Source organism: Neoarius graeffei, chromosome 20, assembly GCF_027579695.1.
Source record: "Neoarius graeffei isolate fNeoGra1 chromosome 20, fNeoGra1.pri, whole genome shotgun sequence".
NCBI classification, from domain to species: Eukaryota; Metazoa; Chordata; class Actinopteri; order Siluriformes; family Ariidae; genus Neoarius; species Neoarius graeffei.
The window spans coordinates 52563428-52591005 of record NC_083588.1 but is presented as its reverse complement, the minus strand read 5'-3'; the positions used below and the strand labels follow the sequence as shown (position 1 = coordinate 52591005).

Below are 27578 nucleotides of genomic sequence, written 5' to 3'. Positions count from 1 at the left end.
TACTTCCGGCACGCAACATCCCGATGGCCTGTTCACGTTGATTTTGGCTTAGGCGTGGCATCTTCAATAATGACAATTTTCCCATCATTTCCCCCGGGTATTTATAGGCAAGATTGTGTGTGTACAGTGTATGCAAAATTTGTTTGAAAATTAAAGCCTGTCCATGTCATTGACTACCCGAGTCATATTGTACGTTATTGAGTACAACTCCCTTAAATTCTGATTTGAGCACAGATTTGGAACTTATTCGGGCGGAACGAAGTTATTTTTCCATTGTGATATATTTCTTTTCTTCTTGAGATAAACTCAGCACGAATTCAGCAAGTTTTATCAATGTGCGGTTTTTAAAGTTACTTAGTGTATATTTATTTTTTTCGCGGTCTGGTTTCCATCAAATCCTGCGCTCTGACGAGCTGTTGAGTAAACTTGTACACAAGAAAGTGAATTAACGTAAACCTCAACTTGAGTGACGTCAAATGATATAACTTGCATGGATTACTGCACTTTTATACTGTATACTCACCCAAGCCTGAGAGGAGCTCGGATAACCTCAGTCGGGTCCAGCAGAATGGACGATTCCTCGAGGAGAGCGGGGTCCTCCATCTACAAACAGAGACAGAGATGTACATTTACGCAGACTGACAGGTAGGCAGACACTTCGATACAGAACTGTGTCTCAAACGCTGGTTTTATTTCCCTCTACACCAAATTGAAAACGCTGTAAAAATTAGTATCCATCATTTACTAATGTGATTCCACTACTTCAGCAGTTCTCAACCCTGTCGTTCATAAGGCCACTTTCCTCTCTAAAAGCCTTGTCATAAGGTCTGTACGTTTAACAAGTAAATGATTACCAGTTAACAGACATTTAGCTAACAGAGGCAACTTGTAAAAGACAATAACATCAAAGTTCACCTGCAAAGACGGGCTAAGCGATTTCAGCTCAAAGGTGGTCACGGAAGCGACGCATATGCTAAGCTGAAACTCAAATTGTCATATTTGGCTGGACCGTCATGCAAATCTTTTGAGGGATAATTTTTCTCGATGCAAGCCATTTAGGAATAAAACACTTCAAGGTGTGCTGAAAATAATCAAGTGGCTTCAAACGAAGCAGAATTACTGTTACCATCCCTAAGCGGATTTATTTATCTAATTTAGAAATAAATGTTACTATAGAAGCTACAGCGTATTAGAACAAGCACCTTACGCTTGTTATAAACTATAATGAACGGCATCTGACCCATCAGGTTTAAGAATTCAGCAGCACTGCATGCAGGGTTCCTACACATTTTCAAATTTAAAATTCCAGACTTTTTCCATACTCAAATTCTCAGGTTTGGAGACTTCAGCGAACAAACAACTACTCATATATTTAAAAGAATTACTTGAAAATCAAACAGGTACTCACATTATGACATACCACCAAAATGCATACCATATTTAGCTTGGCCTAAAATTTGTATCAGTGCCCTGTTTTTGTCATAAATATATATATACACATTACACAAAATACAGGATGCCACTCTGACGCACACGTATCTGATGCACACTTCAAGACATTAAAACACAGGTGTGTGAAGATGTCAAGCACATACAGGATGTCCCGAAAAAAAATGTATACACACTTTTAATCACTGTAAAGTACTGTATGTGTTTATTAAAATCCATGTAATTTTCAAAGAGTAATAGAATTTACAGACATTTTATTATTTAGTCACCGCCTGTTCTCAAACTGACATCCATTCTGGTCCAGTCACTGCTGACAATGCAAATCACATTCAATTCTCTTGGTATTTTTGGACATTCACTTTCAGTGACTGTTGCAGGTCTCATAGCGTAGACTATAAACATCAGTTAGAGGCAGTGATAAAACAAAGTGATGTCTGTAAATTCTATTACACCTTGAAAATGAAATGAATTTTAATAAACACCTACTTCACAATGATTCAAAGTGTGTATACATTTTTATATGTATGTTTGCGTACACAGCCTTCATATTTTTGTTGGCAGTTTTTTTTTGTCTTGGGTCGCTTGTTTTCAGGGTCCATGTGCCTTATTTTTCTAGCAAATTCTGGCAACACTGCCAAATAAGCCATAAGCATTTTTACACTGACTGGAGCTATGATGTGTGCTCACACGTGTTCAAGAGGCATTTTGTAGCAGGGGGTTTTCCTGCGTCTTGTCCAAAGTCTTGCAAGAAGCAAGCAGGTTCAGGGGGTGTGGCGGAGCGCATACCAGTACAACAGAACACCCGTTTCCCTCCCTCCGCATTTCAACACATTTCTTTGGCAAAATTCAACTGAATGTCAGAATGTTGAGCTTCATTTTACTATGTAGCGGCAAAGGTCTGGAAACACAAATATTTCTCCATACCCTAATTTCCATTTTCCATACTTTTCCAGACCTGGAAAATACTAAAATCAAATTCCATACTTTTCCATACTGCGTAGGAACCCTGTGCATGGTATGAAGGATCTAAACACATGACTTGGTTTGGTTATTGACTCACAAGGGCATGGCAAACTTTACATGGCTACTTTGCATCATCACACTTTCTTTGAAATTATAAAAAAAAAAAAAAAAAAGATTCAGAAGTTGAATTAAAATGACAACAAAGCAGGACAAGCTCTTTTTTAAAAAACTTTAACTACCTCATCAAAGAACTGCTGTGTGCGCCGGAGGATGTGTTTGAGCTCGGTCAGTTCCAGAAAGTTCTTCTTCAGGGCTTCCTGGTTAGTATTGATCTCCTTCAGCTCCATCTCCAGCTTCTCAAATGTGGCCTGCAGACAATGTTTTCACATCTTGAACATGGATAGACACGAACATTGCTTCGAGCTCTGAAAGCAGATTCAACTCCTTTCACACTTGACACCGGGAATAAAGTGCAAGACATTGGAACCGAGCGTGTTCTTGTGGGCACATCCTGAACATTTTAGTTATTAATGACTCTTAAACGGTGAGCACTGTTCCAGAGAAATTCTTGCCTATGAGTGAACACAACATTCTCAACTGGTGTCATGCAAAAGGACATGAGAATAAACCTATGAGTGCAGGAACAGGTTTGAGACAGTCAAACTATTTCTGGCTCCTGCTGTTGTCAGAGGGGATGTTCACACTGCAGGCGAAAGGGGGCACAAATCTCATCTCATTATCTCTAGCCGCTTTATCCTGTTCTACAGGGTCGCAGGCAAGCTGGAGCTAGAGCCCTGCACTCCCGCGGGAGTCCCGCGAGACCCGCCGCAAAGCAGTGCGGGACAAATTTTGAAAGCTCATTGCGGGCGTGGGAGTGCACAATGCGGGCGCGGGCGGGAGCGGTGATAAGCTGCAGTCCCGCTAACTAAAAACGTGTTTAAAATAAAATTTATAAATTATTAATTTATGTCTATCATATATAATTTGTGCTGGATATTTTATTTGGCATTAATAAAAACATTTTAAGATGCCTAAATTTGCAGAGAGAGTCAGAATGCCATTGATCACCCTAACGGGCAATCCTTTGATCACTCTAATGACTCGCCGTTCACACCCAGCCTCCAGTGACCCACACTAACATGATGCCTCAATGACACCTTAGATGAGCTGGTCATCAGAATTCTGATTCTGATCCAGGAGAGGATAAATATCTCTCGTACGTTTCCGATTCCTTTCCTCTTCCGTGTTTGAGATCTCCGATCATGGCAGAAGAGCAGAGCTCCTCTACTGAAGCTCACAGTGCTTCAAAAGTAAGTGCTGCTTTAAAAAGAGGTACATTTACCGTTAAAAAGTCAAGAGTCCTGAAATCGGACATTTGGAAATCATTCTCACTCGTGTACGACGCGGAGGGAAATCAGCTGCCCTTTGCTTGCTGTGATAACTGCCAAAAGGTTCTGACATACAACGGCCATAAATCAGAATAAATTATTATTATTATTAGAGACACTGACGAAGGCAACAGCCGAAACGTTTGTCTCCTTCTGCTGCTAAAAACAACTGAAAAGAAATGTAACTAAAAGAATAAGTTCAAGAGTGCGATCCATCTCTCCTTTCACACTAATTATTCACAGGAGACGCACCACGGGAGAGCGCATACTTAAATAATTATTATTATTAGGTCTACATGTTGCCATTTCAACATTCCGAATTCAGAAACAAGGTAAATAATAACAAACGTGAACGTGAGCTGTAGATATTTATGCTCAAATCCACTCAAAGTAGGGGGCAGGGCACCATCACGCTGTGTCAAGACAAGAACTTTCCTGAGAAATAACGCGAACGTCTGCATCATGCGGGATTTGCGGGCGGAAGCGGGACAAAATATGGCAGGCGCGGGCGGGAGCGGGACTGAAAATCATAATTCTTTGTGGGAGCGGGACTGCACAATACGGGCGCGGGCGGGAGTGGGACTGAAAAATCCGACCTGCGCAGACCTCTAGCTGGAGCCTATCCCAGCTGACTACGGGCGAAAGGCGGGGTACACCCTGGACAAGCCGCCAGGTCATCACAGGGCTGACACATAGACACAGACAACCATTCACACTCACACCTACGGTCAATTTAGAGTCACCAGTTAACCTAACCTGCATGTCTTTGGACTGTGGGGGAAACCGGAGCACCCGGAGGAAACCCACGCGGACACGGGGAGAACATGCAAACTCCACACAGAAAGGCCCTCGCCGGCCACGGGGCTCGAACCCGGACCTTCTTGCTGTGAGGCAACAGCGCTAACCACTACACCACCGTGCCGCCCATCAAGGAAGATATCGCCCAAAAAAAAAAAAAAAAGGTACCCTATGGGTCCATGTGGCTACTGCTTATAAATAAAATTGTTTTCTGATCCCATGTCCATACAGTAAATATTGCATATAGATTTACTCTATGACGCAGTAGCCACAAAAATGAACAATTTAAAAAAAATCACAGAAGTAAAATATACCAAGTGTCTGTACTTTATATTATTCTATTCTTACCTCTTATAGCTTTCGAAACTGAAACCTCCGAACCAAGGCTGACCTACACACGCTGTCGCCATGACCGAAACTCTTATTTCCCGGAAATGGCCCAGCGCTAGAGCTCAGTGGAACGCACTTTCCCTCTGTAATAAGCATAAACATGTCTGAAAGCGATTTCTTTAGTCTAGTCTATTTCGAATGGTGAACCGAATTATACTCACCAGCCATTTTAATCGGAGCACGTGTATGCGCAGTGCGCGATCGTTACACTCTTACATTCTTACAGCATGACGACGTAGTGGCTAGCGCCTCGAAATGAGCCGCAACAAAAACGATTTTGACCCTTTTGGTGACCTTGACCAGATGATCCTCAAAATGTTGGAGGTTCTATTTGAGACCAACGCCCGTCTATCCTGAAAGTTTCATTTAGATTGATCCAGCCGTTTTCCTGTAATATCAAACAAAAAAAAACCAAACAAAGAAACCCGACCGAAAACAAGACCTCGCCCTGCTTACTCCGTAGCAGGCGAGGTAATAAAATCAGGTAGTTTGTTCAAAATGCATAAATAATTTGATGAAAGCCCTTTTGAGCCTTTTGTATCTGTGTGAGCGTCTGTTGCTGGACATTCAAATGAATTACGTGATGGATGGAGCAGAAAAACCTGGTTCAGGTGCAGTCCGTTCCAATCGGAACGTTTAATTTGATTTATAACATACTCCATCACACAAGTAAATGATGCGTTTTCGGCCACATATCAATTTGTAAGTACCGTTTGTACGCAAACCCTCAAAACGTTGGACGTTCTATTTCAGACCAATGCCCATCTATCCTGAAAGTTTCATGAAGATTGATCCAGCTGTTTTCTCGTAATAGCGTTAACAACAACAACAACAACAAAAAAAACAACAACAAAGAAACCCAACCGAAAACAATACCTTGCCCTGCTTGCTCCGTAGCGGGTGAAGTAATTACAGGCATTTAGCAGACGCTCTTATCCAGAGCGACATACAACACACCCAGAGCAGCCTGGGGAGCAGTTGGGGGTTCGGTGCCTTGCTCAAGGGCATTTCAGCCATTCTTGCTGGTCCAGGGAATCGAACTGGTGACCTTTTGGTCCCAAAGCTGCTTCTCTAACCTCTAACCATGGTTTCCCACATACAAAGATGGAGAACAGCTGCGGACGAAGTAGTCAGTGAAGAGACGGCGAGGTGTTAGACCTCATAAGTATTCGCACTCACAGATGGAGTCAAAAGTCGCCCTGACATCCTGAAATTTCATATGAATTCTGCTTCAATGGCGTGATTAACATCACGGTCCCGATACTACTGGCTCTGACTCCACGTCCGTACACACCTCCCTACAGCCATGATGCCACAAAAAGCCATAAATAAAAAATATGGCTGTCTTTCTCCTCATCTTGCAAAATTGTTTCCACTGTGCATCAACTTGTACATGAAACAGCTAATGCAGACTTCAGTGGCCGCCTTCTGTACACATGACGTCTTTGATATGCACATGCGGGCCAGTTCAGGACTGTGACGAGTTCACACTGGGCTCCGATACAGGCCACATTTAAAAAAATTAATGTGAACAGCCATGGAGAAGTGTTAATGGAGAAGTACAGAGAAGGCCAGAGAAAGCTACCATTGTGTGTTTGTAGACCTGGAGAAGGCATACGATAGAGTGCCGTGAGATGAGTTATGGTATTGTATGAGAAAGAGTGGAGTGAATGAGGAGTATATTAGAGTGGTGCAAGACATGTATGAGAACAGTGAAACAGCAGTGAGGTGTGCAGTTGGAACGACTGAATGGTTTAAGGTGAAGGTGGGACTCCATCAAGGATCTGCTTTGAGTCCTTTTTTGTTTGCCGTAGTGCTGGATAGCTTGACGGACGAAGTGAGGCAAGAGTCACCATGGAACATGATGTTTGCGGATGATATTGTGATATGTGGTGAAAGTAGAAAGGAGGTTGAGTTGGGTTTGGAGAGATGGAGGTATGCATTGGAACGAAGAGGAATGAAGGTGAGCAGGAGCAACGATGAGAACGGTGATGAGAGTGTAGTGAAGATGCAAGGAGTAGACGTAAAGAAAGTTGGTGAATTCCAGTACCTGGGGTCAACTGTGCAGGAAAATGGGGGCTGCGATAGTGAGGTGAGAAAGAGAGTGCAGGCAGGGTGGAGCAGTTGGAGAAGGAGTCATTTGTGATAGGAAAGTCCAGCAAAAGTGAAAGGTAAGATGTATAAGACAGTAGTGAGACCAGCTGTGATGTACGGATTGGAGACCGTACCCTTAACGAAGAGACAGGAGGCAAAGTTGGAGGTGGCGGAGTTGAGGATGTTAAGGTTTGCGATGGGAGGTTGGACAGGATAAGGAACGAGCACATCAGAAGGACAGTGCATGTGGAGAGCTTGGGAATTAAGATGAGACTGAGATGGGATGGGCACATCCTGAGAAAAGATGCAGAGCATGTTGGAAGGAGAATGTTGAGGATGGAGCTGCCAGGCAAACGAAAATGAGGAAGGCCAAAGAGGAGATACATGGATGTGGTGCGAGAGGACATGAAAGTGGCAGCTGTGGTAGAGAAGGATGCGGAAGACAGGGAGCAATGGAGATGAAAGATCCGCTGTGGCGACCTCTAATCAGGAGCAGCCAAAAGATGATGATGATGATGTGAACAGCAAAAAAAAACGGCAATTCCAAATTGAGCACCAAGGGTTGCAGTGTGAACAAAGCCAGAATGATGCTTACTGGGTTGGGTTTTTTTTTTTTGTAATGGGTCATTTAGTTTCATTAAGTAGGCAAAGCTGTTGAAATTTGATCCCCCCCCATGTGCTCCAAGATGCTTAGTCACATGAGTTGAGCGTGCTCCTCTGAGCATGTTGAGGCATTTACCAAAGCTATGTGAGCTTTACTTTGGAAAATACACTTCATAAAACGTGTTCTGCATTTCACCTTCCGACACTGATCGTGCTTGAGAAATGCTTGAGAATTTAGGACAAAAATCACTTCTAATCCATTCAATACCTCCAAGTCAATCATATCTCGAGGGAACGGGACTTCTGGGTTCTCTCCTGTGTCTACAATGGGTATATCAGCCTTCTTTATCTCCTTCTCAACAAACCCTGTGGGAAAAAAAAAAGGGAGTGAGGATGAATGACGATAATTACCAAACAGAGAAACAGAGTGAGGGAAGTGAAAGTTAAAAAAAAAAAAAAGAACTTCTCCACAGTATATAAGTCTAGAATCATATAAGGCATGGCTGTGACTCACTCAGTTTGCGGTCCATCTCTTCGCAACGACGCACTTCATTCACGAACTTCCTCTGGAAGACGTTCACGTCAGGGTTCAGCTGTAGTTTACACACACAAAAAAATGACCGCAGATGTTAAATTATCCAAAGGCCGTCCAGTGATCAAAACACAGCCATCTGTAAAGCATGACACTTTATAAGCACCTTGAGAGAAACACAGTGCATCCCAAACCACCGGGCTTCCAAGCTCTCAGTCGTTTCAGGAAAGGCTTCTACTGTTTTACTCTTAATGTCATAAACTGGATGACTCAGGTCAACTACTGCGCTGAAAAATTCTCAGGAATATTATGCAAGATTATTGTTCTGTAATTAAAGTGAAAAACCAGTGACCTAGCGTTCTTGTTATTCAGCATACCTAAGCATGCAATTTTACTGCAATATTATTTAAAATAGGAGACATTTGTGCTTGAAAGGCAGGCGTCTGGTTAATTGTTTAACCTGTACCTGCTGCCGTGCTGTCGGTACGAGGGTCATTTTAAACCAGTGCGCTGTTTCTACACCACCACAAGAACTATGATCCTACAGTAAGCAGAAATGAACCAGCTGCATGCAAGAAGCGGCATCCAAGAAAGGAATATTTTGCCTTTTACCAGAGTACTGATTATTCAGAAAGTGTTGATTAATTTTCTGGAACAGCAGCTCTGATAATAATGCAGGCTCTAATGCAAACCACTGGATTATTTTACGTCATTAATGTGCACATTTGATGTAATGTGTTATCGTTTCTGTAGTACCAGGCAATTCACAGGGAATTGTATGGGGGAGGCTCCATATACATGCTGTTCTTCAATGTAACATAGAAAAAAAAAAATAATCTATGATATGTTGAATTTATTTAAAGTTTATGGAAGGAGTCTTCAGTGTCAAGTCTTTGGGACTTTGTGTTTCGAGTTTCTCAGCAACATGAACTGCTGAGATGGAGAGAGAGAAGTAAAAGAGTGAGAGAGTGTAAGAGAGTAAGGGGGAAGAAAGAGAGTGTGTGGAAAAGAGAGAGAGTAAACTAGAGAGAGTGTAAACAAACGAGAGTGTAAGACCCCGTCCACACGTAGCCGGGTATCTGCTAAATCGAAGATATTTTTCTACGTTTTGGCCTGTCATCCACATGAAAACACATCAAAAACGAATATTTAAAAAAAACTCCGGGCAAAGTGAAGATTTTTGAAAACTCCGTGTATGCCTTTTCGTGTAGACAGAGATAACCGGAGTTTTGCGTTTTAGAACGTCACAATCTGCGCCAAAAAAATGACAACAAATCTGCCCTGGCGTCAAACGTGCGACCTTTTGTTTACTGCAGAAGCCAGATTAAGCATGGACAAAGAGTAATGGATCGGAGTAGTGCCGTGAAAGCGTTAATTATTGTGCAGGTGCTATTTACATGTTTAATTTTAGAAGCCCAACTACTGCTCCAAAAACAGGGTCAATATGTCCACATATTTGCTTTGACAAGATTCCCAATCAACGTTTTCTTGCGTCTTTTGAAGTTTATACTCCAAAATTGTGTTTAGAAGCAATTCTGTCTCCGAGTCTGTCCAGATGAACGAGCTTGGCGCTATGTTTTATGTTTAGGCGGAAGTGACGCCAACAGAGGGCTATTCTGATGTGATTGGGGGTAGGATTTGGGGAAATAATGCCATCTACAGGTTTGGAATGCTTATGAATGTGATTGAAAACGCAGATGTTCGGTTATGTGTGGAAGGGATTTTTTTCGAAGACGAGGTGGTGTGGATAAAACATTTTTATAAACGGAGGGGGGGGAAATGTTCGGTTTTAAAAATAACCGGCTACGTGTGTACATGGCCTAAGAGAGCGAGGGAGTGTAAAAGAGAGAGAGAATGTGTTTTACTCTTAATGTCGTAAACTGGAGAGAGTGTAAACAAACGAGAGTGTAAGACCCCGTCCGCACATAGCCGGGTATCTGCTAAATCGAAGATATTTTTCTACGTTTTGGCCTGTCATCCACATGAAAACACATCAAAAACGAATATTTTAAAAAACTCCGGGCAAAGTGAAGATTTTTGAAAACTCCGTGTATGCCTTTTTGTGTAGACAGAGATAACCGGAGTTTTGCGTTTTAGAACGTCACAATCTGCGCCAAAAAAATGACAACAAATCTGCCCTGACGTCAAACGTGCGACCTTTGTTTACTGTAGAAGCCAGATTAAGCATGGACAAAGAGTAATGGATCGGAGTAGTGCCTTGAAAGCGTTAATTATTGTGCAGGTGCTATTTACATGTTTAATTTTAGAAGCCCAACTACTGCTCCAAAAACAGGGTCAATATGTAAGAGTAAGAGAGAGAGATAGACAAAGTGTGTGCATGGAAAAGAGAGTAAAAGAGAGAGTAAAAAAGTGAGTGTAAAAGAGTGTGTAAGAGAGTGAGAGTGTAAGAGAGAGTGTATAAGAGTGTGAGAGAGTTAGAGAGTGTGTAAAAGAGAGTATAAGAGAGAGAGTAAAAGAGTAAGAGAGAGTAAAAGCGTGTAAAAGAGAAACAGAGACAGAGTAAAAGAGACAGATTAAGAGAGTAAAAGAGAGTGTATAAAAGTGTGTGAGAGAGAGTTAGTGTGTAAAAGACAGTATAAGAGAGAGTAAAAGAGAGACAGAGAGAAAAAGTGTGTGTAAAAGAGAGACAGAGTAAAAGAGAGACAGTAAAAGAGAGACAGATTAAGAGTGTAAGAGAGTGTATAAGAGTGCGAGAGTGTTAGTGTGTGTAAAAGAGAGTATAAGAGAGTAAAAGAGTAAGAGAGACAGAGTAAAAGAGACAGACACAGATTAAGAGTGTAGAAGAGACAGTGTATAAAAGAGTGTGAGAGAGTTAAAGTGTGTGTAAAAGAGAGTATAAGAGAGAGTAAAAGAGTAAGAGACAGAGTAAAAGAGAGTGTGTAAAAGAGAAACAGAGAGAGAGACAGAGTAAAAGAGAGAGACAGAGAGAGTAAAAGAGAGAGAGACAGAGAGAGTAAGAGACAGACAGACAGACAGACAGAGAGAGAGTGTGTAAAAGAGAAACAGCGAGAGAGACAGTAAAAGAGAGAGTAAGAGACAGACAGTAACAGAGAGAGAGACAGCGTAAGGTGAAGGAAAGATCATTTATAGCTGCTATAACACAAGTGATAAGAACTAACTTGTCTCTAGGATGTTCTACAACATTAAATGCAAGTATAAACTGCTAAAAACTATGATTTGACGTTCTTAAGTTAATGAAAAATGTAACTGTGGGGAGATTGGTATGGTATAAGAGGAATAAAACACTTCAGGATGTACTGTTATAGGGAAATAATCAACTAGCAATACTAATCCATCTGCCATTAATTATTTTCCTAGAACAGCTAATACAAACCTGCTGTGTTTTATTCTTTACATATCTTTGCTCTGACTTTTTTTTTTTCCAGAAACGTGCTTGCTTTCCGTGTTGGAGAGATGACACACTTCTTGTTTATTGATCAATAAAGCATGTTTTCTAATTCTTGTTAAAAGTCAACACTTGATGAATTCAGTCTTTAAAGTGTAAGAGAGACTAAACCATATAGACCTGGGCTTGAAACAAGATCCTGCAGAACGGTTAAACGTTCATTTCCAGTCCACATCCTGTACACCCGGCGCTATCGGTACGTGTACTCACGTCTCTGAACTGCACCATGCCGATCTCCCCGAGTTCGCTGACACAGCAGTAGGCAGACTCGGACTGCAGGAAGAGCTGGGCCAGAGTCATCTCCTCACTGCGGAACAGCTCCCCCATGATGCCACACCACCACCAGAGGAGCACCTGAAGGAAAAATAACTCAATTTAAATTCACAGACAAGTCATAAAGTAAAGAAGAGTGGAGACAGAACAGCGGAAAAGCACCACAGAGCTCTAAACTACATACAAATGAACAGAGTGACGCATGTATTATCGACACAGCGCCGTGTGGCTTTGCAGAAGGGAAGGAAGGGCAGAGAGAGAGAGAGGGAGGGAGCGAGCGAGAGCCTGACACCACAGAACAAACGGAAAAACATAACACTTCCACTCATTTGCAGCTTCTGTACAAACATAAAAAGCACCGTTTCAATCAACTTGTACTCAAATGCTCATTTTGTACACATGCACGCACACACACATTTCTGTCTCATGCATCATGTTTACCTTTTACTTATTTGCTACCTCGGTTAACAGCGAGATCTCATCTCAGATAAAACCCTGAGCTGAGCTGAGCAAAAGGTGTGGCCATGATTATTTTCAGTACTCCTCTGAGAAAACCTGATGGCTTTAATTGTTACCTACGAGCTGCACAAGTCTCACAGGCTCACAAGAGCACGACACCGACAAAATCCTGCATCATGGATGTGACATTTGAGACTGTACTGACTTGTTAAGTGTTTGCTTGTGTGCACAAGCTCAGCATCAGTGAAAGAGCACACACATCAGGTCACGTGACCTTTCAGAGGGAACATGGTAATGTTCGAAAGCAAGATCTTCATTTATGGCTTAAAGAAAAGAAAAATAATTTAATAATATACTTGCAAATATGCCACAGAGATATAAACTTTTTTTTTTTTAATTACACATTTTTAGGCAATTTATATTAGAAGTGTGATGTAGGGTGTTGTTCTGAACGACATTTTTAAAATGTTAATTAATTTTAACCCCTTCAATGCGTCACGTACGTCATGAAATCTTTTACCGCTGTGCCTTCTGACGTACGCTACTCATCGTAAACACCTTTTATGTGCCTTACATGGCACATTACCGCGAGTTGGCCTATTGGTTAGTGTGTCCGCCTCTTGACTGGGAGATCACGAGTTCTATTCAGGGGCGGGTCATACCAAAGACCATCATAAAAATGGTATCCAGTTACTTGGAATACATGGACCCTTGGGGTACATTGTGTTTTCAAGTACTACTAATTCATGGTTATGGACAGGTTCTCATTGACGAGACCCATTATCTTCTTTTTTTTTTGATGCTTTTGAAGTTGTTTTTGATTACTAAAGTTATTTTTACACTACAACAGTGTTTTTTGTGATTTTTCTATATAAATATTAAAATATAAAGTTCTGAACAAGATTATCAAAATATCCCAATTTTGACCTATTTTTGTCCAATATGCCTGGCACATTACAATTAATTATGGGTGGCAGCCAAGGGGTTAATATCCCCCCCCCCCCCCCCCCCCCAACAACTTTATGAGATGTCGGAATTGTGTCAGCAACGCAACTCGATACTTTGCAAAGTGCGTGCGTTTTCACAGTTTTTACACAACACCGAGCCTTATTTCCTTGTTTGGGTTCCTGATCCCCGATTTCTTCTTTCTCGTCTTTGATTCCGCCTCGCTCGACCTATAGAGAGCATGCACGTGACGTCACGAGGTCACGTGATATTTGTTTATCCGCCATTTTGGACGGCAAGGTCACGCATAGAACTTAGACGAACCCGTTCTAATTATCAAGTGTGTGGGAGTAGATCTTTCAAGAATGGTTATATCTTGTTCAGCATTTGGTTGTACCAATAGACAGGGCCAAAAGGAGGGCCTGTCATTTTATAGATTCCCCGCAGACGAGGATAGATGCGCAAAATGGGTGTCCGCTGTGCGAAGAGAAAACTGGTACCCCAGTTCTACCAGCCGAATTTGTAGTGAACACTTCATATCAGGTAGGTGTAATCTTCTAATTCAATACTCCTAGTACATCTGTTAAGTTGATTTTCGGATTGAATGATAGCTGCATACTTAGAAACTAGACAGTCTCTAACGTTTAAAATGGCTATGCCTAGCCCTACTACCCTGGCCTAGTCTATGACAATGTTTTATCTTTTTGGCTCATATATGCCGTTGAAAGGCCAATCCATAGTAGGGATGGCGAAAACTAAAAAAAATCTTGACCGACCACCGAGCCTCATTAGCCGGTTAAAGTCGGTTAACCTATGAGTTTAAACAGGGATGCAAACGGCGGATGCCGCCTTTTTCACGGCTGAATCGCGCAGATCCGATTTTTTTTTTTTTTTTGGGGGGGGGGGGGGGGGGGGGGCGTTGGAGTGTCTGAATAATTTCATCAGAGTAAATTCTGTATTAAAATTAGTAAATAAGCAACATAGGAAGTATTAGTATGAGAAGAAGGCAGTGGGTTGGAAAACTGCGCACATTTGCGCAGCTTCCGCGCAGACGTGCGCGGCTTTCTGGTTTACTGTTTTTCAGACAAAAACATACATATTTACAACCCTGTCATTATCTGGAACTGAGTTTAGATTTCGAACATTCTTAAGATAAAACGTCCTGCATAGTCTCTTTATGATAAACGTCTTAATGCCACTTACCCGTGAGGTTATCAAGTAGACATTCTTCTTCGGAACCTTCCAGAGGTATAGTTGAGATACCCATCCCGCAACAAAATATTTATAAGCTTCCAGGCTCTTGTAAGCTTTGAGGGCTTTGCCAGTGTAACACGATTAACGAGAAAATTGTAAATGTCGTGGTAGGCCAGATAGGGCAAAGATCGCCGGCACTGCAGCTCCAAATTTCCCTGAACAAGGATTGCGGCAAGTTGTACGGATCTGTAATCCCCAACCTGGAACACTTTTCCACGTAACGCTGCCTCACATCACCTTCAAGATGCTGAACAAACTTAGACAAGTAATCGCGCGATGTAGATGGGGTATTTTCCGAATTTTCTTGGGGATTACTCCCTGGATCCATTACACTCGTGCAAGGTAAACAATCCTGAAGCCGTCCAATATGGCGGAGTGGGCAGAGTAAACACGGACGGGTCACGTGACTGCACATCCTCTATAGCCTGTTTCACCGTTTTATTGATTGTTTACGTGTCTTCACTTGTATTAATAAACACACCTTCTGCACTTACATCCGTCTCCCAACCATGTCTGACACAATACTTCGCACTCCCTGATAAAGAGAATGCACATTCACCTGTTCATATGTCATGTTCAGGAACAAACTAATGTTAATGGCGCTAAAACAGCCACCGTCAAATGGTCCGGTTGAAATCTTGTTCTCAGACTCGACTCGGAATTTTTTTCAATGACTCGGACTTGAACACTAGGGACTTGAGACTGGACTCGGACTCGAGGTTTAGTGACTCGACTACAACGCTGATTCTTAATATCATCCAATATATCATACTGATCACTGTCAGAATGAAATCATCTCCAAGTGTCTATCACTTTATACTGCATTTAATATTTAATATCACTTCTAAATCAATCTACAAAGGGTCCAAAAAACAAGAACCACCAGGAATATATTCCGCAAAAATGTAATACAACAGCTGAGACAAAGCGCAAGTGTAGTGCAGACGATATACCGGTAAATCATAAATAGATGTAGTTTTACTGTCACTGATTTTTCAGTCACGCTGTAAATAGATCTAAACTCGCTTATCAACAGTCACTGCTGTATGCCCTTACAATTTTTAGTTAATTTTGTTTGTAATTATAATCTTTATTATTGAATTTGACAGCTATTAGCTTATCTGACTGGTTGAATTGGTTTAATAAATAATACAAACCTTCATAACTGAAAGGATGGATATATATATATATATATATATATATTTTTTTTTTTCGCAGTTAAGGCGATACCTGGCAGCAAAGTGTTTGAAAACCCCTGTGGTTCTCAGTCAGTGAAGCATAGCCGGGGGTTATGATTTTTAATCTGGTTACAGTTGCGGAAATCACAACACACCATTTATAAGCTGGCTGCCATTCACTGGTGCCCCGTCAAGTGTACAAAAGAGTTTTCAAGGTTTTATTATTTTCTCTCTTTTTTCCTTCAAAATACCTCCAGAGCTTTGAGATCTAATCAGCTATTTTTAACCATTCCACAGACTCAAGTCATTCCGTCTCATTTCCTGTTGCAGCTCAGTCATATTTCAGAAAGCCATCCCAGAACGTATCCATTTTCAAACCCAATCTAAAAGCATTTCTTTTCCCAGACATCTGAAAGTCTTTAAGATCGATCCGATCGGGGCTTCCATTTTCATCCTGTCTTTTATCTGTGGTTTCGTATTTGTCCTTTTTTTTTAAATCTCATTTTATTTGCCGAGATGATATACAGCACACTAGCTACATTCATATACACACAATTTTTAATGTTCAGAATTAATTCATTCTGATCTGCGATCCTGAATGTACCGTTCACATGAAAGCGATTGGATAGATGTGTGTTTATATGCTCTAATCGTACAATCAGGATAGAATTTCTGACGTGTATAATCCTGAATAGCTGCTCCAGGCATAGGCATTGCTAGCGATCCATGCAGCCGTGCTTTACACGGCCAATTCTCAAAAAAACACGGCCATAAATCCCCAAACACGACCTATAAGTTTTACGCTAACCCGTGCTAACCAAAATTTTGTTGTTTTGTGAAGTAATTTTGTGCATTTCTGTGGACATTTTTGCCGACTATCAGAGGTTCCCCGAGACGTCCCCGACGTGCGCGCTTTCCATATATGGAAGTTAAATCAAGAAAATCAAATTTACTGCCAAAAATGTAGCGTTCTTATTGGTCAGACTTCGAAACGAGGCTTGAATGGAAATAAAATACTACAAGTTTTGAGAGCTTCGCCGGCGAAGCTTGGCAGGTTTAGAATGAGTAGGTCATGCATTTAGATAAATATCTTCGCGAGTTTTTTTATCATCCAAGCCTGATAAACATATTGACAGAAACTTTACACTTTCCTATGTACCCACTGCCAAATATTATTATAGTTTTTAAATTCCCTAAATTAGATGAAACATAAAACTTGTCCCCTTCCTCAGTCACACCGGACTCAGCGCGCTGAGAGCCCACTTCCACATTCATAAAAGACTGTTCCCATGGTAACGGCATGATCATCACTTTCTCTCTTTCGGTTTCGATTGGCTTCTCTTTCGCCAAGATTTGCATTATCTTAAATAGTACTTTCATAAACTACCATTATTATTGAATTTTTTTTTGTATTGTTTAGAGTATTTACATTTCAAGTAACTACAGGAACATTTCCTTTCATTTGTAACTTAATTTCACTTAATTTTATCTCCTGTTTATTGCACTTTTTAACAGAATCAAAACGATTCCTAACATTTTGTGATGTAACATTTGCATTATGTAGATTTCGTAAAATCAAAACTTTTTAAAGGCATCTATTATTTTCAGTTGTATATATATTTCATAATATTAATCTTCAGATTCAGCTGAATCTCGTGTTATCTTTGCTATATTTAGTAAAGATGTATTCTGTGTAACAGGACTTGACTGCAGCAATTCGGATTTTGTTTTTTGTCTTAGATGCACTAGAAATTATAATTTAAGGTTTTTGCTTTTATGACAGGAATTTGTAGAAGATTTTATTGATAATTACAGTGATTTGTAAAGTTCTGGTTAATGAATAAGAAACTAAATTCAAACTTTGTTCCAACATTTTATTAAGTTAGTAAATAAAATGTGTTAAATGCCTCATAAAATATAATTCACACTTAAAATTAATGCTGTCTTTCCTTTCTAAGGCTCAATTGCAGCTCCAGACAAATATTTTCCAGTCAGACGGATCATCAGAGGTCTGACCGAGCTGTTTCTATGAAGAAATTTAATTCCAGTTGAACCTGAATTAAGTCATTAACAGATTATTAGGGTCCACGTAAACATAGCTACTTGTTGCGTTTTAAATTCTGCCATATAATATATCCTCACTCCCCGGCCACTTTAATAGGAACTTCTTGTTGATTCTAAGACTCCTGTTCTTGACTGGCAGGACTGGAACCCAATGTGTTCTTCTGCTGTTGCATACTGGGATGCTTTTCTACTCACCACGGCTGTAAAGAGTTGCTATAGCCTTCCTGGCAGCTTGAACCAATCTGGTCATTTTCCTCTGATCTCTCTTATCAACAAGGCATTTGTTTCCACCCACAAAACTGTCGCTCACTCAATTTTTTTTTTGTTTCTTTTTTTGCACCATTTTGTGTAAACTCTAGAGACTGTTGCATGTGAAAACCCCAAGAGATCAGCAGTTTCTAAAATACTCATACCAGTCCATCTGACTCAAACCAACACCCATGCTACAGCAAGTGTCACACTTTGAGATCACAATTTTCCCATTCTGATGTCTGAAGTTGAACATTAACAACTGAAGCTCTTGATTTGCATAATGTCTGCATGATTTTATGCCTTGTGCTGCTGTCAAGGGATTGGCTGATTAGATAAATGCATAAAACAGCAGATGAATGGGTGTTCCTAATAAAGTACCCGGTGAGTTGATGATCATCAGTTGAGCTGAACGGGAAAATTTTTATGGGATCAGACCAAAACAATTTGACTGTAAATAATGTGAACTTGGATCTAATGTGCTCTGTGGGCAGAAAGTTCAGGAATTAAAAAGCTATATATTACTGTACGGCGGCACGATGGTGTAGTGATTAGCATTGTCGCCTCACAGCAAGAAGGTTCTAGGTTCGAGCCCAGTGGCTGATGGGGGCCTTTCTGTGTGGAGTTTGTATGTTCTCCCCGTGTCTGCGTGGGTTTTCTCTGGCTTCTCCCACAGTCCAAAGATATGCAGTTAGCCTAGGTTAAATGGCTACATTAAATTGTGTGTGTGTGAATGATTGAGAGGAGAAAACCCCTCATTATCCAGTAGAAGGCAACGGGAAACCACTACTGTAATTCTGCTCTAGAAGGTTTGTTGGCTGAAGAAGAAACAGCCACCTTTATTTGTCACATGCACACTTCAAGCACAGTGAGATTCATCCTCTGCATTTAACCCATCTGAAGCAGTGAACACGCGTGCGCACACACCCGGGGAGCAGTCAGGGGTTAGGTACCTTGCTCAAGGGCACTTCAGGCCATGGCTGCCCCATGTTAACCTAAGTGCACGTCTTTGGACTGTGAGGGAAACCGGAGCACCCAAACGAAACCCATGCAGACATGGGGAGAACATGCAAACTCCACACAGAAAGCTGCGGATGGTAAAAGAGAGCAACTGGACTTGCTTGAAGATGTTTCACCTCTCATCTGAAAGGCTTCTTCAGTTCAGTCTGACTAATAGGGAGTATCAGGTATTTATCCTCTCATGGATGAAAAGCAATCCTAAGGTGTCGTTTCGAAAAGCAATCATAAGGGATGAGAGGTGAAACATCTTCAAGAATCTTCAAGCAAGTCCAGTTGCTCTCTTTTACCACCCACAGTTTACTACGACCTGGATGACTGAGGCTACGTTTACATTACGTCGAATCAGCGGATCATCAGATTAATGTTCTTAAAACGATTCGCGTTTACACTAAAACCGTTAGCCGTGCACACAGCAACGCCAATACGCGGATACGCTCGGCTCCGCAGGCATCCTGCGCTCCAAATCACTCCGCCCTGAACAGCGAGTGCCCTCTGGAGGGTGCGCACTCCGGCCCTGCGCAGCTCACACAGCGCGCGAGTGAAGTGCACAAGCCACGATTCAGGACTGAGCCGCTGTGTGTGTGATCCCAGCGCATATCACTTACTACTTGCAAATGGAAGGATGGCAAGCCTAAAGACAATCATAACTACACAATGGGCAGTATTTGCATCAGTATTTGCAGTATTTTCATACTTTTATACTCTTTAATGAAAGGTGATACAAGGCGGAAGTCCGCGCCGTTTTTCAGCAGTCGCGTCACATGACCAATGCCAGCGAATCAGGAAGGTGGATGTCACAGTGACGTTGTGCAATGAGACGCCAGCTAGAGCTCAGCACAGCGTATCCGCGTATTTTGAATGTTTGCACAGCACCGGATCAGGCACGATCTGGATTGAATACGTGGACGCTGGCGGATTCCCGTTTCCAGGCGGTTTAATGTAAACGGACAGTGCATCCGCGAAGAAAACAAGACAGATATGGTCTAGTGTAAACGTAGCCTGAGAATCTTCACAGACATGTTCACACAGAAAGGCCCTCGTCGGCTACTGGGATCAAACCTAGAACCTTCTTGCTGTGAGGCGACAGTGCTAACCACCACACCACCGTGCCGCCCATGTCACTGCAGTGATACGCCAGATAGATAGATAGATAGACAGACAGACAGACAGATAAGGGATGAGAGGTGAAACGTCTTCAAGAACCTTCAAGCAAGTCCAGTTGCTCTCTTTTATCACCCACAGTTTACTATGACCTGGTAGGGCTGCACAATATATCGAATATACTCGACATATCTCCGAAAAGTCTGTGTGAGATACATAAAATTATCATATCGTAACTATCGAGTACTTTATGGTCATCTGCCGACTTGCATTTGTTTCGTGTTTGTTGCGTTTGTTTAAAACGTTTTCTGGTGGTTTTCTCCCTGTCCCTCAGACAGTAACGTGAGAGGCTGCCTAAGGGTAAAAAAAACAATAACGTCACGCACTCGCCAACGAATCCCGGGCGACATCTAGGTGCTGAAAGGAACTTGCGGGAAGATTTTCTAGTTTCGGTTTACAGCACTAACTCAGTTCGTGCAATCGCTGGTGTTGCATAGGCTACCGTGTAAGCTCTGTCAATTTCAGCGACAAATTAAAAATGGAAGCGGACGAATTGGTTCCTAAAAGAACTAGTAAGGGGTCAGTCATCTGGCATTTTTTTGGATATCGCGAGAGAAGGCAATACCGGAATTATACACAGCTGAGAGGCAAAAACTGGCCCATCATCTGCAAAATGTGACGTATTTCTCCTCAACTACCGACTTATGGTCCAGTAGAACAATGCAGTCATACGAGTTTTACTGTCCATTTCATTGACAACTGGGAGTTAAAAAGTGCGTGCCTTCAGATGAGCTTTTTCCCTAAAGACCACATGGCTGAGTTTCTTTCTGAAGGCTTGCAAGAAGTACTCAAGGCATGGGACTTGCCCGAAGCACGTCAAGTCTGCCTGACTACCGACAATGGCGCAAACATAGTAAAAGCTGCCAGACTGAATGACTGGGTACGACTGCAGTGCCAGAAAACATTCAGTTCAAAAGTGTGCAAAGAGAAAAATTATGTTTTGCAGATCTCGCTCTTCTGTCCTTCTCTCTCTCAATTGTAAATGTTCCAGTGGTTCTCAGTAGTCAGGTTAATAGCTTGGAGATCTATCTCTATTTTTTAAAATAATTTAATGAAAGAGCACTTTTCTTATTTAGGCTAATGCCGCTTTTCCACTACAAACGCGGCTGAGCCGTGCCGTGCTGAGTCGAGCTGAGTGGGGCTGTTGGAGTTGCATTTCGACTACAACCGCGCTGAACCGTGCTGGCTGGAAGTGGGTGGACACATTGGGTGGAGTTAGCAAAAGTGGGTGGACGTCACGTGATGTCGTTAAGCAGCGCAAACAGTGACATCAGTGAGCTTTTAAGCGGTAGTCTCACGACCCGGATAGTAAACAATAAACATGGAGGACATGGAGTCGTTAGTGTTGCTGGTCTTGGTGCTGTGGCTTGTTGTCACCGACAACGCCAACAGATACTGGCAAGAGCGTATAGATGAGGCGAGGCGCATAAGGCTTCATAATTCTCGTAATTCGTAATTCTTCTCCTTCCGGGTTTACGGTGTTTACAGATCCCAGCGTGCTCGCGGGGTGTGTGTGGGCATGTGAGGACACTCCTCCTCACCAATCAGTGCACAGGGGAGTGTCTCCTCATGCCCCCAGCCTCACTCGGCACGGTTTATCTCGCTTCAGCCCCACTCCAAAACGGTGCGAGTTTTAGGGGCTAAGCAGGGCTGAAGCGAGCTGAGTCGTGCTGTTTTTTGGTAGTCGAAACGTGAGCCGTGTCGGGCTGAAGCGAGCTGAAGTGAGCTGAAAAAGGGTAGTGGAAAAGGGCCATAAATGTCTCTCTGTGTTGAGCTTGCACTTTACTGATTTGAACTCTGAGCAGCTCTGTATTGTATTGCCCCTTTGTTGCAATTTTCAAGATTGTTTTTGCAGTTTGTGCCACATCTTTATTGAATAAAAATAGTCTTATTTCAACTCAATTGTGATTAATCACTAACATGAAAATTAAAAAATGTGTTGTTGAAAACCACCTGTAAAGTTAACCAAGAATGTTATTTAATCTGCAGGGATTGTAGTGAAAACAGTAAAAAGAGTAAAAGTTAGATTTCATGGGGTCCTTTAGAGGAGATTTCAATATATCGAGATGTATATCGTGAAATGGAGAAAATGTAACGGGATATTCATTTTTTTCACATATCGCACAGCCCTATGACCTGGATGACTGAGAATCTTCACAGACATGTCCACACAGAAAGGCCCTCATCGGTTACTCTTGTTGAATATTCGGGCGGCACGGTGGTGTAGTGGTTAGCACGGTCGCCTCACAGCGAGAAGGTTCCGGGTTTGAGCCCAGCGGCCGGCAAAGGCCTTTCTGTGTGAAGTTTGCATGTTCTCCCCGTGTCTGCATGGGTTTTCTCCGGGTGCTCCGGTTTCCTCCACAGTCCAAAGACATGCAGTTAGGTTAAGGGTTGTTTTACAATCAGGGTACAAAGTTTGTGTCACAGGGGTCCAAAATTCAAATTGATTCAAACTGGTTCTTGTACCAATTTTTAAGTGAAGGACAAGTTAAAGAACAGATTTCAGGTAATTTTTTGACATGTGTGTATGGTAGTTTTGTGTAATCTGCTATAAGATAAAGATGATTAAGTGTAGCTTTAAGCAGGGCTGGGAGAAACAAATGAAGTGATTCTCGGAGAGGACTTTTTTTTTTGACAATTCAGAATCCACTACTTCCATAGTGCTTTTAAATAGAAGGCTGTAAGCTTTGTGTTAGTTGTCTCTAATATTTATGTCCCAATATCTTGACCACATTTTAGGATGAAAATAATCATTTTAGATATGTTATTTTATATTGAAAACTTAGCTGTCTCGGAGAGGACATTTTTTTGACACAATTACATACTAATTTGATCAAAATAGTCTGAAGACTTACGGGCATTCAACATTAAAACTTAACTATGTTTCCAATGATATAGAACCAAATAGTTGTTTTATGGTATAAAGAATGATTTAAGTGCATCCCTTTTGGAGCTACCTGTGGTCAAAAAAGCACTTTTTCTAAATGGCACAAGTAATTGTGCTAAATATGACATATTGCCATACATTCACCAAAAATAAAGTTATCACCAATTTTTTTTTTTGCATGGTAAATAGAGCTATCACAGAACTACAATAAACAACCAAGTTTATTTAGGCAAGCCTTTTGATATTGAAGATAATAAGTGTTAAATGTGATTTTTAGCTTGCGTACCCTGATTGTAAAACAACCCTAAACGTGGGGCGGCCTTGAGCTGAAGTGCCCTTGAGCAAGGTACGTAACCCCTGACTGCTCCCGTGTGGCTGCGCGTGTGCTCACTGCTTCAGATGGGTTAAATGCAGAGAATGAATTTCACTGTGCTTGAAGTGTGCATATGACAAATAAAGGTTTCTTCTTCTGACTAGATTAGAATCGCATTGAGAGGGTTTGTGGAACTTATTTTATAGGTAAAAGGATCTCTGGTTGCAAGTAAAAAAAGGAGATCTAGAGCCCTGTTATTGTATTTCTTGAAGAGTGTAAAGAAGAACAGTCAAAAAGTAATAGAGTCACGTGATCTACGAAAACCTACACCAACATCCCACTAATGTATATTTTATTAGATAGCTTCTGACTGTCTTGTGGAGGCTTGTTAAATAATTCAGCGCTCTTTTATTTCCTTCTCTGTATCTCTTTATCAAGGCAAAGCAGCATCACTCACATATACACTACCGTTCAAAAGTTTGGGGTCACTTTGAAATGTCCTTATTTTTGAAAGAAAAGCACTGTTTTTTTTCAATGAAGATCACTTTAAACTAATCCGAAATACACTCTATACATTGCTAATGTGCTAAATGACTATTCTAGCTGCAAATGTGTGGTTTTTGGTGCAATATCTCCATAGGTGTATAGAGGCCCATTTCCAGCAACTCTCACTCCAGTGTTCTAATGGTACAATGTGTTTGCTCATTGCCTCAGAAGGCTAATGGATGATTAGAAAACCCTTGTACAATCATGTTAGCACAGCTGAAAACAGTTGAGCTCTTTAGAGAAGCTATAAAACTGACCTTCCTTTGAGCAGATTGAGTTTCTGGAGCATCACATTTGTGGGGTCGATTAAATGCTCAGAAAACTGTCTTGACTATATTTTCTATTCATTTTACAACTTATGGTGGGAAATAAAAGTGTGACTTTTCATGGAAAACACAAAATTGTCTGGATGACTCCAAACTTTTGAACGGTGGTGTAGTAGTCTACATTTAGAAATAAATTCTACACTCTGGACAGATTCATATGAGCTAACTGGGCAATTTAATTAGCGGCTAACAAGCTAACAAATTCAATTTGCTTCTGTCGGCTGTCAGAGCAACAGGTTACAAAAAGTAAATTATTCGTTTTATTAACGCCGATTTAAAACAAAAACAAATATTTAGATAATGCGTGAATATTAATTAAAATTCTAGATAATTCTCCTCAGGCGACCCACATCACTTGGTTAGCTTCCAATGCTAACGCCTCATACCAGGCAGGTTACCACACTGTTGCTACCCGAACGCGCGAGCGTCACGTCAAACGTTTCAAAACGTCACTTTATATTTTATAACCAGAAATAAACAGACATTAAAATGTTTTTTTACTCACAATTAGAGTAATACAGGTGAATTAAAGCGCCTGTGTGTGTTCCTATCCTGCAGCTGTCGGTTTCCTCTCAGCCAGGGGGATCAGCTGAGCAGCGTCGGGCAACACGCGTGACGTCACGGTCAGGCCAGTGCGCAGGTCATGTGACCAAGGTGGGCGCCGCCATTGCTGTACAGGTTCAGTGTTAGGCCTGATTCTTGATGCACTGGTTTGTTTACCTGCTCCTAAAACACAGCACTCTTGGGTGTGTTAGAGAAGCCGGAATGTGCCTTAGTGGCGTGGTAAATGTTATAGGAGTTAAAGGAACGGCTCTGTCCTGGATCAGGTCTTATTTAACTGGTTGCTATTAGTATGTTGATGTAAAGGGTGATTTTTCTCGACGTACAGAGGTAAAGTTTGGTGTTCCACAAGGTTCTGTCTTAGGCCCACTGCTTTTTTCTTTATATAGAGTGTTTTCAGGGGTGGCATGGTGGTGTAGTGGTTAGCGCTGTCGCCTCATAGCAAGATGGTCCGGGTTCGAGCCCGGTGGCGGGCGAAGGCCTTTCTGTGTGGAGTTTGCATGGTGTCTGCGTGGGTTTCCTCCAGGTACTCCGGTTTCCCCGACAGTCCAAAGACATACAGGTTAGGTTAACTGGTGACTCTAAATTGACCGTGAGTGTGAATGGTTGTCTGTGTCTATGTGCTTTTCGCCCGTAGTCAGCTGGGATAGGCTCCAGCTTGCCTGTGACCCTGTAGAACAGGATAAGCGGCTAGAGATAATGAGATGAGATGAGTGTTTTCAGGGCGGCACGGTGGTGTAGTGGTTAGCGCTGTCGCCTCACAGCAAGAAGGTCCGGGTTCGAGCCCCGTGGCCGGCGAGGGCCTTTCTGTCCGGAGTTTGCATGTTCTCCCCATGTCCGCGTGGGTTTCCTCCAGGTACTCCGGTTTCCCCGACAGTCCAAAGACATGCAGGTTAGGTTAACTGGTGACTCTAAATTGACCGTAGGTGTGAATGTGAGTGTGAATGGTTGTCTGTGTCTATATGTCAGCCCTGTGATGACCTGGCGACTTGTCCAGGGTGTACCCTGCCTTTCGCCCGTAGTCAGCTGGGATAGGCTCCAGCTTGCCTGCAACCCTGTAGAACAGGATAAGCAGCTAAAGATGATGAGATGAGATGAGTGTTTTCACCGACGTCACCAAAACACGAAAGTCCCAGATGTGCGCCATATTAGAGGCACTGATTTCTGTAAACAAATCTTCTTCTTTTGGCTGCTCCCAATTAGGGGTCGCCACTGCGGATCTTTCGTCTCCATTGCTCCCTGTCTTCCGCATCCTTCTCTACCACTTTCATGTCCTCTCTCACCACATCCATGTATCTCCTCTTTGGCCTTCCTTGTTTTCGTTTGCCTGGCAGCTCCATCCTCAACATTCTCCTTCCAACATGCTCTGCATCTCTTCTCAGGATGTGCCCATACCATCTCAGTCTCATCTCTCTTAGCTTAATTTCCAAGCTCTCCACATGTGCTGTCCCTCTGATGAGCTCGTTCCTTATCCTGTCCAACCTCCCATCACAAACCTTAACATCCTCAACTCCGCCACCTCCGACTTTGTCTCCTGTCTCTTTGTTAAGGGTACGGTCTCCAATCCGTACATCACAGCTGGTCTCACTACTGTCTTATACATAACGCTTGCATATCCATCCATTATCTGTAGCCGCTTATTCTGTTCTACAGGGTCGCAGGCAAGCTGGAACCTATCCAGGGACGTGCAAAGACCTTTGGAGGGGCAGGGGCTCAACATTCAAAAAAGGGCACTTGGAACAAATTCTTCACACAAGTTAACTTTATTCAAAACTAAATTTCAATTGCAACTGAACATTCTGTGTGTGTGAGTGAGATCCATCTAAATGCTGCAGTATTCTTCAAAGCAGCAGTCTTAAGTTTTCGAAGCTGCTAGAATATCTTATTAACGCCGTCGTTCAAACTAAAGTTTCCGAATCTGCCACGCTAATGAAATGGATGGAGCAAACGGTTTAAATATAGCCTAGGCGGCTTCATTAAATGATAAACAACCCTACACATTTACTGTTGTGTTCTAAGCTGCACAATATTGCATGTTCAGATAAGAAATGAAAGGAGACTTTCAGTGTGACCTTACCATGCCGTTCCTCGCACTGTCTCCCACTGTCAACTGCCTGCATGCGCTTTCTGCACGGAGGTTCACTGAATGCATGACATCACGGATTGATGCCCGCATTTACATAGAAAAACGTTAATTTATAAATCTATAATTTCATATATTATTGTCAAATTGTAGAGAATATTGATGTTGGAGCTAACTTATCTTTTACAAATATTAAAAAAAAAAACCAAAACAACAAAATAGTCCCTATGAAAAGGGCACTTTGGACAGCAAACAGAAAAGGGGCAGGGGCTAGAGCACCTGTAGCACCGGTTCATTGCACGTGGGTGAACCTATCCCAGCTGACTACGGGCGAGAGGCGGGGTACACCCTGGACAAGTCGCCAGGTTATCACAGGGCTGACACAGAGACACAGCAAAAAGGTCCTGGGTTCAAGCCAAGCGGCTGGCGAGGGCCTTTCTGTGTGGAGTTTGCATGTTCTCCCCGTGTCTTCATGGGTTTCCTCCGGGTGCTCCAGTTTCCCCCACAGTCCAAAGACATGCAGGTTAGGCTAATTCGTGGCTCTAAATTGACCGTAGGTGTGAATGTGAGTGTGAATGGTTGTTTGTCTCTGTGTCAGCCCTGCGATAACCTGGC

At 42.1% G+C, this 27578-nt stretch overlaps 1 protein-coding gene across 3 annotated transcripts in view; it reads right to left on the bottom strand.

Moving 5' to 3' along the window:
* Window positions 1–24977, bottom strand: part of atp6v0a1a (ATPase H+ transporting V0 subunit a1a) — a 64988-nt gene extending 40011 nt beyond the window's left edge. Inside the window, exons 1-6 of one of the 3 annotated variants that reach the window (XM_060901969.1) lie at window positions 24825–24977; window positions 11855–11998; window positions 8200–8278; window positions 7954–8051; window positions 2652–2780; window positions 524–603 (exon numbers count right to left, since the gene is read on the bottom strand). In XM_060901969.1, coding sequence (XP_060757952.1) covers window positions 524–603; window positions 2652–2780; window positions 7954–8051; window positions 8200–8278; window positions 11855–11971 — 503 coding nt within the window. In that variant the 5' untranslated portion in view covers window positions 11972–11998; window positions 24825–24977. The remainder of the gene's footprint in view (window positions 1–523; window positions 604–2651; window positions 2781–7953; window positions 8052–8199; window positions 8279–11854; window positions 11999–24824) is intronic. The other 2 variants (XM_060901970.1, XM_060901971.1) reach the window with 2 other exon arrangements.
* Window positions 24978–27578: the final 2601 nt, after the last annotated feature.